The sequence below is a fragment of the Marmota marmota genome, unplaced genomic scaffold (genome assembly GCF_001458135.2).
Source record: "Marmota marmota marmota unplaced genomic scaffold, marMar, whole genome shotgun sequence".
NCBI lineage: Eukaryota > Metazoa > Chordata > Mammalia > Rodentia > Sciuridae > Marmota > Marmota marmota.
In genome coordinates, this window is record NW_025999842.1 from 53,397,992 (window position 1) to 53,412,918 (window position 14,927).

Here is a 14,927-nt window from a genome sequence, read left to right on the forward strand (position 1 = left end):
TACAAAAAAAAAAAAAAAATCCTTATGTTTCCAATAGAGAAATTAAGGTTAAGAGTAAAATTTTAGATTAGGGTCATGTGGCTAAATGGGACAGAGAAAACTTTAATGTACACATCTGGTCAATGTTAGTGATTAAGTCCATACTACTTCCTTTCAATAGTGTGTGTGTGTGTGTGTGTGTGTGTGTGTGTGTGTGTGTATATAAAATTCACCCCCCCCTTACCCAAATCTATGGTTCATGAGCCTTGGCTGAAATTCCATTCTCATTATATTGTACAAAAGAATGACTTGTGCTAGCTACAGAATAATTTTCATTTTGAAAAGATTAAATAGAAACACATACCTCACTTCTGTTAATTTTCATATGTACAATGTACTTAAATGGGTAACAAGGATTTTCATCATCATATAAAGTCACCTCCTCTTTTCCCATAATAATTAAAGGGTGAAATATGTCAATAATGATTTGGTCTTCCTTCCTTCTGACATCTAGTGTAGGTGGTCCAATCTTTCCTGGAGGAGAGAGGGAAAGTGTAATTACTACTAGCCTAGGAACTGCATGGTGCATTTCAAAATTATCAAAATCACTCAACCAACCTACTCTTCTTTTTTTATTTTTCTAAAGTAGGGCCCCATTCACACTACTCCACAAAGATCTAGAAGATATTCCAAATATCATTCATAAAGAAATATTTAATAAATCTCAGGCAAACTTCTCTTTATCAGTTTAATTTCACTTCTAGCTCTAGAGAAATACAACTGGTTATAAAAGTTGGTTTAAAACAAACAAAACAAATAAAACAAAACCTTGCCATAACAGAAGCTCTATTAAGTACAAAAAATTTTCCTTTATTTCTGTAAATTAAGAAATCTGGTTTCTAAAAAGGAATTTGAGATATCTTTCCCCACAAAACTCTCTTTAACATCCACAAGTGTTTTTAATGCCTATGGGAATTTAAATCCTAACTTAATACATTACAATTTCACAACTTAATCTTTCCAACCCCCCATGATTTTCACTCTTCCCACATTCTTTACTGGATCTTTACTGGCATATCTGCTGAGGAAAGCTGTAGGCAGAAGAAAAAACCAAACCTAAGGGAGGTATGGGGACTACAACCAGGAAGGCTCTAGGAAGGTTCTACAAAAGTTTGCTAATAATGATTCCTTGTGAAAATCAGAACTAGACATTTAACTACTCAGCAAATATTCCCTGTGTCTTTGATGTGTGGAACTTGGTTGGTGAATACACTTCACATACTAACTGTGCACCTACTATGTGCCAGGCAAGTCTGGTTTTATACCAGTGTATCTCAGGGCGTGGCATACTTACTAACACATAGTAGGCCCTTGAAAAATCTGACATACTGATGGTAATGTATCAGAGGGAAAGGTATGAACTCAGGAGAACTTAATATTTAAACCTTAATATTTAAAGAACAAGCAGAGGAAGTGCCTGTGCAAGAGCCCAAGGCAGCACAATTAGAAAAACAGAAGCCGAATCAAAGCAGTGGAGAGAACTGGCAGGCAGCCATGGAGGTAACCAAGCACAGGAGCTGAACAGGAAAGAAGTGAAGGTAGAGGAAAAGGAACCAAGGTTGAGCACACTAGGGAAGAACCAAGTGACTCAGGCTTCTTTTATCCAGGAGTGAGGATATGATTGGCAAGGTGGGATGATGTAGTCAGAAAACAGGAAATGGCACTGAAGATTCTGGAGTTTGGGTTGACAGTAAAGATCACACATCTTATGGGAGTAGAATGTGGGAAGAGTGAAAATCATGGGGGGTTGGAGAGATTAAGTCTTAAAATTTTAATGTATTAAGTTAGGATTTTTTAAATTCTCATAGGCATTAAGGACTTAAGGTGGCTAGGAACAATGAGAACCAAATGAGCACAATGAAAACAATGAGCCAAAGTCCTCAGGGAATGTAACTTTGAAATGAATCACAGAGAAGATGGGGGGAGAGGGGAGGGAACTGATACAGACTACAGCTGGACAGCACTGATCCAGAAATGTAGAGAGCAAAAACTTAATGGTTTTGAAGCAGCAAAGGGATGGCTATCTCAGCCATATTTTGTGGAGCTTGGGAGAAAGGAATGTTATTGATGCTCTGAATTCCTCCAAGTGTTTCCCTGGCACTGTGATCATTTTTAGCAACTACTAATAAAGGCAAACATACACTGAAGACATGTGTGAGTATTTTCAAATTTAAAAGTTATACAAGCTTACATTCTACTCACCGTGTATGCATAAAATAATTTCTTTTGACTCTGCATAGACAGATTCTTTTTGTCCAATCCTAGCTTTAACTCTGGCCCAGAAAGATTCAGATAAATCATAAACTTGTTCAGAAAGTTCACAGTAATGATGAGAGATATTAGTGCAAGCATCAGTCCATTGTTCCTTCCTAAAATGAAAAGGAATAAAGAAACATAAAGGTAGTTTTTATTGTTGCCACATTAACTTAAACCATCTCTGTATTCTGCTTTTCATTTATAACACAGAGCTAGTAGAAAGATGCTGAGAGCCATAGCTAAGTAGGTACGACACATGGCAATTTCCTTGTCAGCCTACCCCATGTTGCTTAGAGGAAGGACTCTCCATTGTGGAAATGGGCTTGCCTTGGACCCAGGTCATTTGCAGTGACTTTGCATGAAAGGTGACCTTGCTCAAGGACCAGGGCGGATCAGGGTTTAGGGCGGATCAGGGTTTAGGGCGATCCGGGTTTAGGGCGGTTCCAGGTTTAAGGTGATTCCTGCTGGGAATAGGGCGTATCCTGCTGCCTCAGGCGCCTGCCCGCTCCTTGAGTTCCCGTTGAGTTCTCGCAGGATTCAGAGAGTATTTGGGATGTAGAGTGCCAGTGGATCTTCCCCAGAACGTGGGTGTAGAGTGCCGGTGACAGTTCGAGAATAAAGAGTTGCTGTTTGAATCTACAGGCTGTGAGTGGCTCGTGATTTTGTGCCCAGCCAGACTGCGGCAGAAAGAGTTTATAGAACAGGACAGGATTAAAACAGGACATAAAAACCAAAGTAGGAAGCCCTTACTCTTTGGTTAGAAATATATGTCCAGCATCCTTAATCCAAAAAATTCAAACTCCAAAAGTCTCCCAAATCCAAAACTTTTGAGTGCCAACTTGATACCCTAAGAGGAAAATTCTACACCATTAAAATGTGTTTCATGAATAATGTTATTTACAACATTATATCAACTGATCTCAGGCAAGAAATTATCTAAATTTCTCTTGAACTTCTGGCTATGTATACAAGGTATATATGAAATACTGATAAATTTCATGTTTAGATTTGGGTCCCTTTCCCAAGATATATCATTATTATATACAAATACTCTAGAAATCTGAAAAAAATCATAAATATGAAATACTTCTGATTCCAAGCACTTGACATAAGGGATAGTCAACATGTACCATAAATTTCTTTACAATAAAGAGGCTCCATTCAAAATATAAAACTGTACAAACAACATGACACTATAGGTTTTTAAAATCTGATTTTTACTCAACTCTAGATGCTAAAGATGTAGATGCCTAGAAGTGACTCAATTCCAAAATCTAGCACATTACAAAGCCTCTTAACAGTAATCCATTTTTTAAAAAATTTATGCCTTTCTGATGACAAATACACACACCATAGGAAGCAGGATGACATCTTAATTATTAGCTTCATTTGTTATGCCTTAAAATCTTATAAGTTATTGTCCATAGAAGAGCTCTTCATTTTCTTCACTACTACTATTATTAATAACAATATAAACATGGGGTTCTTTTCCATTTTCAATATGTTATGTTCTTATTCATACTGAAGCTCAAACAGTCCCACCTTTGGGCCATGAGAAACTATTGAAGGTGGCTCCTGGATCCTTTGGACACATTCCCCAACATTTTAAAAAGAAATCCTTTCATCAGAAGAACACTTTCTAGTTACCCTTAGATTTTCCCTGGCTTAACCCTGCAGTCAGCATTTCTCCAATGAAGAAACAGATGGGAGTTTTTTCCTGCTCACTTCCATGTATTGTTACGGTCCCCCTCCTGGTAGTCATTTCACTGACTTCAGATTTTCAGTTCGTATTTTTTTTTTAATCAAAATTAGTACCTACAAAATATTTATTCTCATTTTTTTAACCAAAAAGGAGTAAACCATATATACTTTATGAAATTAATTTTTCATTTCAATGTATCCTGGAAATCACCATATGTAAGTTCATAGAAATTTTTTCATATTTTCATTTAAAGCTACACAGCGTTCCATGTATTAATGAATGGTCAGATGTATGATAATCTCCTATATATGAGTGACATCTTTATAATCTTTTAAGTGTATTTTAAAGGTAAGGTCTTAATGTGGGATCATCAGGCCAAAAAGCAGACACATGGAGCATGGGGGTGAAGCTTGGAGGTATAGTACTTGCCTAGCATGTGTAAGGTCCCGAGTTTGATTCCTAGAGCCAGAAAAAAATAAATAAATAAAATAAAAGTTTTGTAAAATACTGCCAAATTCTTCCCAGAAAGCCAGATTGCCTTCATGCCAGTAATGTATAAGAGTAATCTCCAGTCTTCAAAGTGCTTTTAAACTTTTGAATTTTTATCAATCTAGTGTACATGGAATCAGCAAATCTTGAAAAAATTATGAACTTTGAATCTATCACAGAAATAACAGATACAATCAACTGGTGTTAAAATATTTGTGGATTTATTGATTCTTGGTTTTAATTCTTGCACTATAGAAGTCTTATTAAGGAAGTTGGAGCCTAATCCCACATGATGAAAATTAGGGCCTACTTTTTCTTCTATTAGACACAGTCTCTGGTTTAATTCCTAGGTCCTTGATCCACTTTGAGTTGAGTTTTGTACCTGGTGAGAGATAGGGGTTTAATTTCATTTTGTTACATATGGATTTCCAGTTTTATTGGCACCATTTGTTGAAGAGGCTACCTTTTCTCCAGTGCATGTTTTTGGCACCTTTGCCTAATATAAGATAATTATAATTTTATGGGTTAGTCTCTGTGTCCTCTATTCTGTACCATTGGTCTACTAGTCTGTTTTGGTGCTAATACCATGCTGTTTTTGTTACTATTGCTCTGTAGTATAGTTTAAGGTCTGATACAGTGATGCCATCTGCTTCACTCTTCCTGCTAAGGATTGCTTTAGCTATTCTGGGTCTCTTATTTTTCCAGATGAATTTCATGATTGCCTTTTCTGTTTCTATGAGGAATGCCATTGGGATTTTGATAGGAATTGCATTAAATCTGTATAGTGCTTTTGGTAGTATGGTCATTTTGATAATATTAATTCTGCCTATTCAAGAGCAAGATAGATCTTTCCATTTTGGAATCAAACTAAAAAATTTCTTCTCAGCAAAAGAAACAATCTTTGAGGTGAAAAGAGAGCCTACATCTTGGGAGCAAATTTTTTATCCCTCACACATCAGATAGAGCTCTGATCTCTAGGGTATATAAAGAACTCAAAAAGCTAAGCACCAAAAAAACAAAAAACCCAATCAACAAATGGGCCAAGGACCTGAACAGACAAGTCTCAGATGAGGATATACAATCAATCAACAAATATATGAAAAAAATGTTCATCATCTCTAGCAATTAAAGAATTCAAATCAAAACTACTCTAAGATATCATCTCACTCCAGTCAGAATGACAGCTATTATGAAGACAAACAACAATAAGTATTGGCGAGGATGTGGGGAAAAAGGTACACTTACACATTGCTGGTGGGACTGCAAATTGGTGCAGCCAATTTGGAAAGCAGTATGGAGATTCCTTGGAAATCTGGGAATGGAACCACCATTTGACCCAGCTATTCCACTCCTCGGTCTATACCTAAAGTACTTAAAAACAGCATACTACAGGGACACATCCACATCAATGTTTATAGGAGCACAATTCACAATAGTTAAACTGTGGAGCCAACCTAGATGCCCTTCAATGGATGAATGGATAAAAACAATGTGGCATATATACACAATGGAATTTTACTCAACAATAAAAGAGAATAAAATTATGGCATTTGCAGGTAAATGGATGGTGTTGGAGAAGATAATGCTAAGTGAAGTTAGCCAATCCCAAAAAAACAAATGTTGAATGTTTCCTCTGATATAAAGAAGCTGACTCATAGTGGGGTAGGGAGGGGAAGCATGGGAGGAATAGATGAATTCTAGATAGGGCAGAGGGGTGGGAGGGAAAGGGAGGGGGCAGGGGATTAGCAAGGATGGTAGAATGTGATAGACATCATTATCCAAAGTACACGTATGAAGACGAGAATTGGTGTCAACATACTTTATATACAACCAGAAATATAAAAAATTGTGCTGTGTAAGTGTAATAAGAATTGTAGTGCGTTCCGCTGTCATTTATTTTTTTTTAAAAAAATCAATAAAAAAAATTTGTGGATTCATGTGGAATAGGATATTTATGTCCTCAAAAAGTTTCTCCCCACAGACACTTACTTAAAAGAACTTATGCAATGGATAAATCTGAGGGCTAACTTCTAAGTCAAATGATGAAGCCACACATCACCATTAAAGAGTGTCCTGTATAATGGATACAAATTAGCTTTTGACAGGCCTCAGATGTTTAACCTCAGATCATGAGGGAAAAAAATAAGACTAATCCACACTTAAGTGGTTCTTCCAATTTGGGACCATGTGAACAGTAACTATTTATTCTGAGACAATACTGCTAAAATACTGTCAAGGTGGTATTCTCCCTTGCTTCCAATAATCACAATAAATTTAGCTGTGCTTTATTAACAGTACTCTTTGCTTTATTAAGATATCAGAGAGAGAAAAAAATCTCAGAAGGTAGTTAGCTTTATTTCTACACTTCAATATTGACAGGAAGGAAAAGCAAGAGACAGAATGTATTCAACAAAGGAATAATTTGCATCCTTAGCACCTCCAGACACCTACAAGCAGTTCAAGAAGTTTCCCCAGACAGGAAGGAAGGATGATATTAGGAGAATACAGAAAGTGACAGAATGTGTAATGACTTGAATAAAAAGGATAAGAGCAACACTCACCTGTAGTTTTTCACCTGTACTGTGAAAACAGGGGTCTGTGGTATGATCTGGTACTCCCAATGCAGAATAGGGTTCATATCATAGGTTGTAATTGTAATATTAGTTGGTGTAGGCACTGTAAGAGATTCAAAAAGTTAAATGAACAACAGTAAGAAACTAATATTATCATTAGAAATCCTTGTTGTAAGATGCCATGTTTGTCAAATATTGTCAAATTTGATGAAAAATTGAAATAACTAGGATATATATATCTCACTTGAGTAAATTTCTGGAAATTATTTTTATTGAAAAATGTACAGAAGAGTTCTACTTCATTTTAAATTCTGGAAACACCATTATGATATAAGGGAAACACATACATGGTATAAGGAAATACATTTCCATAACCTTTTAGGACACTTTATAAATAAATTCACTGATTATTGTAATGATAATCATTGCATTAAATCATTAGAATTTTTGTCATTTGATATCATGGACTATAACCAATGTCTAGAGAAGAACTACCTACATGAGGGATGGGCAATTTTATCCTAAAATCCCACCAGGTTCTCAACCCTACATCCAGTACTCTTATGCTTTTTAATACCTTTTCTGTAGCACAAGAGCATATGCCAAAAGATTGAAAGAACCACTGACCATCATACCAGTTCCATCAACATTTGCTTTCTGGGTGTGAAGGGCTTTTAACAAAACACAACCAACATTTCTTTTTGCCTTCATTCTTTTAAGCCATTTTAGGAAAAAAAAAAAAAAAAAATATATATATATNTTTTTTTAAAGAGAGAGAGAGGTAGAGAGAGGTAGAGAGAGAGAGAGAGAGAATTTTTTAATATTTATTTTTTAGTTTTCGGTGGGCACAACATCTTTGTTTGTATATGGTGCTGAGGATCGAACCCGGGCCGCACGCATGCCAGGCGAGCGCGCTACCGCTTGAGCCACATCCCCAGCCCTATTGTATATATCTTGCCCTCCAATAATAGATTTGGCTACTATCAAAATATCTTTCTTTTTTTTGTTTTTTAAGATATGCTTTTTTTTTTTTTAAACAATGCCTTTATTTCTTTGTGGTGCTGAGGATCAAACCTGGGTCTTGACCATGCTAGGTGAGCACTCGACCGCTGAGCCACAATCCCAGTCCCATCAAATCATCTTTCAAATTATTTACCAATGTAGTTTAATAATTTGTGCCAAAAGGTTGAGATTGTAAAGCCATAATTGAGGTGGGGAGTTATCTCACAGATTTAAATGCACTGAACGCCTAACTGACCTTTCTGTGGTCAGTAACCAGACACCTATAAACTTTCTACTTATGCTTCCTGAAGCCCTACTGAAGGCTGTTGGTACCTATCAACTTTGGTCTATAAGCAACTTCCTTGTAGGCAAGCCCAAAAGCACGTTCTATCCCCGGCTCTTCTCTTTTGGTTTTGTTAGAGTGCTCATGGCTGTACATAGCAGGTAATTCCCAGGCTTCTTTAAGAGGATTTTTTTTTTCCTTCTTATATTTGCACCTCAATTTCCTAGTCTGTTTACAATCCATGGTTTTGGTAGAAATAAAAGTCAATCTCCCTTCCTCTGATCAAGTCAACATTAACATCAAATATCATACAAAAAATATGTTTGTAACTAGATAAGAAAGATGTTAAGAAAATACATAATGAATCTGAACTTCTTTCAGAAGCCATTAAGAAATTTCAGCATCTTTTGCCTCTTGAGCCGCTGACAATTTTCAAACCACTGGGTCTGGGTTTCTTTTTACTAGTCCTTTCAACAATTAATCTGTCCAGGATCCCACCTTAAGGACGAAGCAAGAACAATCTAGATAACACTGCCAATACTCTGCCTGGAATCCTCCTGAGCTGGATCACACAGCCCATCAGGCACATTTTCTACTTTTCATGTTATTGAAGGTAAGACTAGCTGAGCTTTCTGTCACTACATAGCAAAGATCTCCTACCTTCAGTTTCCAACAAGTCTTTTGCTTCCTTTTAAATCCCTCTTTTTAATTATTCCCAATAGAAATGATTTTAAAACTGTATATATTCAATCTGAAATTCCTGTTTTGAGGAAAAGGCACATAGAAGTCAATCATAATACTTTAAATATCAAAGTACATTTGTATTTAGGAGGGGTTGACTGAATAATACATTATAAAAATACAAACAACAATAGACTTGTGCAGCATTAGATTAGTTTTTAATGTGAATCAAACTGTTTCCCATAATTTAAGTAAAATCCGAACATGATTAGACTAGGACTTCACATAGATTTCAAAGCAATCAAGATGAACATGTGGTAGGAGGAAGAAGTTTCAGTGGATTAAGACAGACAGAAATTACTATTAAAGGAGAAGCTTCTGAATATTTAGGTCAAAAGATGTAACCTGTGGTTTTAATGTTACCAGAAAGAGAAATCATGGTTATTAGACATCGCCTTTGTTGTCTTTGCCAAGATCACATGACCAGAGACATGAGTAGTTTTCTTCTCAAGTTTCATAATTTTGTAGTGTTTAAAGTTGCCAAATGTTCAGATTAAAATAATTAACTTTTATTCATAATATGCTTACATTGATTAAATAAAAATAGAGAGAAAGGAAAAGAGTATTATTATCTATGGAGTTTTAGGAAAGATTCTGCTAGAATGATTTAATGAAATAAAAAAAATAATCTTATAGATTTTACATTTCTTAAAAATGCTCAAATAGATAATTGTGATAATTTTGTGTAACTCATTGCTTTCGGAAATGGGCTCAGAATTATTTGGCATGCTGTCTACAATTATTCAGGATAAACTTTAGCCATTTTAAGATCTAATTCCACAAACTCCTCCAGAACTCCAAAACCAATCACAGTAGAGAAGCATCAGGTTTTCAATACACTTTAATTACAGTGTAGGTCAAACAAAGAGCTCTGGTTAGAGCCAACTGTTTGCTGGGAAGTTGATAAGCCAGAAGAGACAGGATATGAAAGGCTAGCAAGTGAGAGGACAGATAAGGCTGGTGAAGATCAGGAGTGATGGAGCAGTGTCACTGATGGGGCAATAAGAATGTCACAAAAGACCAAAAACTAGCAGCTAGAACAGCCCTGCAATAATTGCTGGTCAATGTAGGGTGGCGAGGGTGGCAGAGTACATATACCTACAGATTAGTTTGAGGACAAGAGCAATTTCCTTTGTGTTGACAGGTGATAGGAGTAAAGACTGCTGCTATCTGTGCTTCACCCTATAACTGCCAAAAGCAGTCCTGTTTTTTAAAGAGGGACCACCTGTGGAGTCCATTACCCACTCTGACACACTAATGTATAATGTCTGTATAAAGGAGTATATATCCACCTGAAATGGAGTCACAGACACTGCAGACATCTGCTGACTAATCTCTCTCTATAGGAAGAACAAATTGAGAAGCAGACAGAAGGATAAAGGGGCCAGTCATTCAATGAATTTTTTTGGATTCTAAGTCATCTGATACTATACTTTAAAAACAAATCCTCCATATAACATCTGGCCCTTTATCTGAATGAACATCTCTTAGAACAAAATCTCAACTTCCTAAAGACAAAAAGTTTTATACTACTATCACAATTAAATCATGGCCACTCCAACACTTGAACAATGTATTATCATAAATCATTTCTATAGAATGAACAAGACTGAAAAGGATAGGTAGGATTCTGATTTCTAAATATTGAGATATCTAAAAGATATTACAAGTAAACCAACTCCTTTCTGTCAGGAATACACTTCATTCTGGTTCAAATTTCATTCTGATTCTTTGTCCATTTTAAATGAAACCATTAATTATTCAACTTACTTGTAAAATAACTGCACTATTGCCATGTGCTGCCAAATTCTGTAAGACAGCTCTTTAAAGTTATTTTTCTCTTTTATTCTTTGGGTTTTCCTTTATGGAGGACCAAAGTGTGTTTATCCTTCAAAGTCTATGAATCATGAATAAATTAAAAAGAAAATGTAATACTTACTTAATAAATAACTAAAATGTATTATGTTAGTACTTTGAATCTCTGAAATAGGAAAAATTGATTCTGAAGAAAATAATAAGAAATTGGAACACTACCCAGAATATTACCCTAAAGTCAGACAAGAGTAGAAACATAACTGATAAAATAGAGAGGGTGGCTCTTTAAGCAGTACCCAGAGTGCAACAGCAGAGAAGGTAGCCACCAGCAGACTCTGATTCACTTAAAATCTATTAATTTTATATGTAAAAGTGCATGAAGAAACACTATTAATTAATGCCTATGACTGTAACAAAATACATTCCCAAACACTTGGATTTCTCAAAGACTATTTCACTATAATCTCTTACCTCCTTCCTTGTTCACATCAGGTTCCCTCATCTAAGATGAACTTTCAACTTTGTACAGATAAGTCCAGCAACAGTAAGAGTTACATGTAGACTGCAGACCAAAAATGGGTACTGGCAAGCCAAGAAACTAATCAAGAGTCAGAAGCAGAGGTCACTATGGGTTTTCTTCCTATGCTCTGGAGATTTTGCATTTTAAAATAACTTTAAAAGCAATAAAATTTAGAAAAATGCACTGAAAATCTAAAGACATGTATGGAAAATGCACTACAAAACAGCAAGGGTTGTCTAGGGGCACTCACCAACCCTTGTGTTTCTAAAATTCTAGAGTACAGAAGGCTTCAGATCTTCCTATGGGAGGCAGGAAGGCACTGCACTACAAGAGCAGACTCTGAATAAAGATGTGCAAATTTTGCAGTCATGAGGGGCTCAATGCTCAGGAGGAACCTATATTCAGAAGGATTTGGCACTTGGTTTAATGCTCAGTCCCATTCAGGAATCTGAGTCATCTACCTCTCTGCCCAGTCAGTCAAGAGTTCTACTGACTCTGCCTTAATGCTTCCTCAGACTGTCCTCTCTTCTCCATTTACATCATTATTTCTCATTGACTCTTCCCCAGACTTAAGCAGCAGCCTCCTAATGCACCTCCTTTATTTGTGTCTACCCTCAAACTATTTTGTAAGATGACTGGCTTGTCTAACTGGCAGATCTAATCCTGCATAAAATGATTCCCTTTTGTAAAATAATCAGTGGCTTCCCACTGACTTTAGCCAGGAATAATGGGCATATTATTTTTTTGGCTCAGCACCTGTACTTCTTTCAAGAACACCAAGTCTCTTATTCTGAGAACCCTCCAGCACTACCCACTTTTATAATGTCTTTCCCATATGAGCTGGCATGTCACCAAGCTGGGCAAATCAGAGCCTTCCCCTTGGATTTTCTTAGGATGGAAGAGGCTGCCAGATTTTAAAACCCTAAAGCCATCAGTATCAGCATCCGTGATTCCTGTCAAGAAATAAGAAATTGCAAGTTCAAGCAGTTTGAGTTTCTATTTTCCTAAGGCCCAGTTAGCATCTCTAATTTTCTGTTCAATTATTGCTTGGATTCTCTGAGCTAATAAATTTCTCTTTTTGCTAGTTAGCCAAAGCTACATTTCTATCTCTTGTTGTTATACATGACAAGGTATTTCACTAACTGGTTCTCACCTCCCCACCTATCCTATCTCTCTCCCCTTGGATCTTCAAACATTCAAGTCTATGAATGTATATTGTTCCACTAATTCAACATGCTGTTTTACACCTCTGCCTATGCACACACAGATCTCTCTGCACTTCCAATTCTAAGGCTGGGCTCACCTTCTCTGTAGAAGTCACTGACTCCTCTGGACAGAGCCTGGTGAACTTATCTTACTTTCCCATAACCAATACATAAGTTCAAGATCTTGTCACAAGGTACTGTAATCACCCACGTAGACACCTAACTTGCCCTAGTAATAAAAGTTGGCAGAGTGGTTAAGAACTTGGACTCTGGAGCCAAGCAATAAAGATAATCTCTATGCCCGCTGGACAGATTGATGTGCTTCACCAATTTCTCACCCATAAAAGGAGATATAAATAGCACCTACTTTGTAGGGTTGTTGCAAAAAATGAGATCTGAGAGGTGCCCACCCTTTAACTTTTTAACAGCCCACCTTTTAACTGCTAACTATGATAAATCATGATTCTTGAAAAGACAAATTGCTGTAACTAAGATTTTTGTCTTCCCAGAACTTGAACCATGTCTGTCCTAAGGAATTTCTAAGTATTTATTTGCTTGACTTTTGAAGATCAAGCCAAAGTAGGGTTAGATATAAACAAAACGGCGCACACACCTAACAGGAACTCAGGAAAGAAGTCATAATACAAAGTCATAATACAACCCTGAGTTCACCAGGGTTGGGAGGCTGGGCCTCCTTATGCCTTCCAGGCAGATACTAACTGGAAAATGCAGAGACACTCCAGACTGGAGGCTGAAAAGGTTTATGGATTTCACTAAAGCTCTTTATTACCATACTGTAAGCTTCAAGAAAGCTATCCTCGGCCTGGGAAGTGTCAAAAAGCAGGCAGAAACAAAATGTTCCCAGGACCTAAGCTATGTGAAGAGGCCCACTGCCTAACAAATCCGCTACACTTAGAAGATTGACAAGTTGCCACCAATAACAAATCTCAGGAGTTGGGGTACACACTGAGAATAAAGTTACATAAGCCACGAGCGGTGGCCGTGTCAACTGCTGGCCTGGAAAACCACTTGTTGGAAAACAGGCTAAAAGAATCTGAGAAAAAGGGGAGCTCTGTTGCATTGACAAGGATGAAAGAGGCTAAAATGAAGCGTGTAAACCGCACGGACCCCGCGTCGCCTCCCGCGCGGCTGCCAGCCTAGGGCCTGACGACCGGGTGGTCCCGGGATCGCGGGACCCCGGTATGGAATAGCGGGCAAGCACTGCAAGGAAGAACTGGTGGCGGCCTGACCAGGCGGAGCTTCCGGCCCGGGCGGCCCCCGCCCTCCCACGTCCCCTCCAGTTTCACTCGGCAGCGGCTCAGCCGCAGCAACAGTACCCGAGGACTGCTCTGGGTCCGCGACGTTCATCTCAGCCCTGCTCCCGGCCTGCACCATAAGGATCAGGAAGACGAGGAAAGTCATGCTGGTAACGAGGGCCTCAGGGTCCAGCCAGCACCAACTGCGGGCGTCCCCGGGCGCTGCACCCGCGGACCTCCAGCTTTTGTCACTTCCGCTGTAAAGTACTCACAGGCAGGCAGGAGGCGGGGCCAGGAGGGCGAGGCGGGGCGCGGATACGCAAATAGGGCGGAACCCAAACCCTACCCGGAATCCGTTTGGACCGGAAGACCACGGGAGGGCGGGCTGGAGAGAGGCGGGGCCAAAACCCTGACCCCGGTGCCCAGCGCGACCTGGAGAACCTGGTCCGGCGGGAGGCGGGCCCAGCACTGCCAGGCGGGGCGTGGACGCGAGGGCTGGGTGTGGGGCGGGACTAGGTCGCCAAGGGGAGTGCTCCCGTGACACCCAAAGTCCTGGGAGACGCAGCCTGAATTCAAGATCTGAGCCCAGGGATACGTGAGGAACCAAAGGTTACCTTGTTTCAGCTTGACGCTCATCTTCCGCAATTCATCTTCCTGTTTGTGTAGTGTCCTGGGGTTGCAGAACTTGGCCTTTGCCCACAGTCTGACGATGATTATTATTTCACCCCTTTAGACGTCGCCATCTAGGCGTCTTAGAGCCTGAGATGTTAGAACAGAAAGATCCCTTAGAGACCTTTTCCAATCCCCGCAGTTTTGTTTGAGGTTCCTGTGGCTTCGCTAATGATATAGTTTGTGCAAGCTCCCCCAAGCCAGTTTGAATGGGCTTAACTACTTTATTCTTGGAGTGAAAACAACTAGCATTACCTTTTTAGCTTTGAAATGTCAAGTAGTGATTTATTAAGCAGTCTGTCATCGAGAGATCTGCCTTCTTGTCTCTCTGATCACATTTATTAGTTTACATCTCTTATTCCACTCCCACCACTTGG

The 14,927-nt window shown here is 38.5% G+C and overlaps 1 protein-coding gene across 2 annotated transcripts in view; it reads right to left on the reverse strand.

The window, feature by feature from the left end:
* Ifngr1 (interferon gamma receptor 1) overlaps positions 1 to 14,150 on the reverse strand; it is a 31,035-nt gene extending 16,885 nt beyond the window's left edge. The window contains exons 1-4 of one of the 2 annotated variants that reach the window (XM_015501620.2): positions 13,963 to 14,150; positions 7,048 to 7,162; positions 2,242 to 2,408; positions 344 to 513 (exon numbers count right to left, since the gene is read on the reverse strand). In XM_015501620.2, coding sequence (XP_015357106.1) covers positions 344 to 513; positions 2,242 to 2,408; positions 7,048 to 7,162; positions 13,963 to 14,047 — 537 coding nt within the window. In that variant the 5' untranslated portion in view covers positions 14,048 to 14,150. Of the gene's footprint in view, positions 1 to 343; positions 514 to 2,241; positions 2,409 to 7,047; positions 7,163 to 11,371; positions 13,846 to 13,962 lie in introns of those variants that run through there. The other variant, XM_048798839.1, reaches the window with a different exon arrangement.
* Between the last annotated feature and the right edge of the window lie 777 nt (positions 14,151 to 14,927).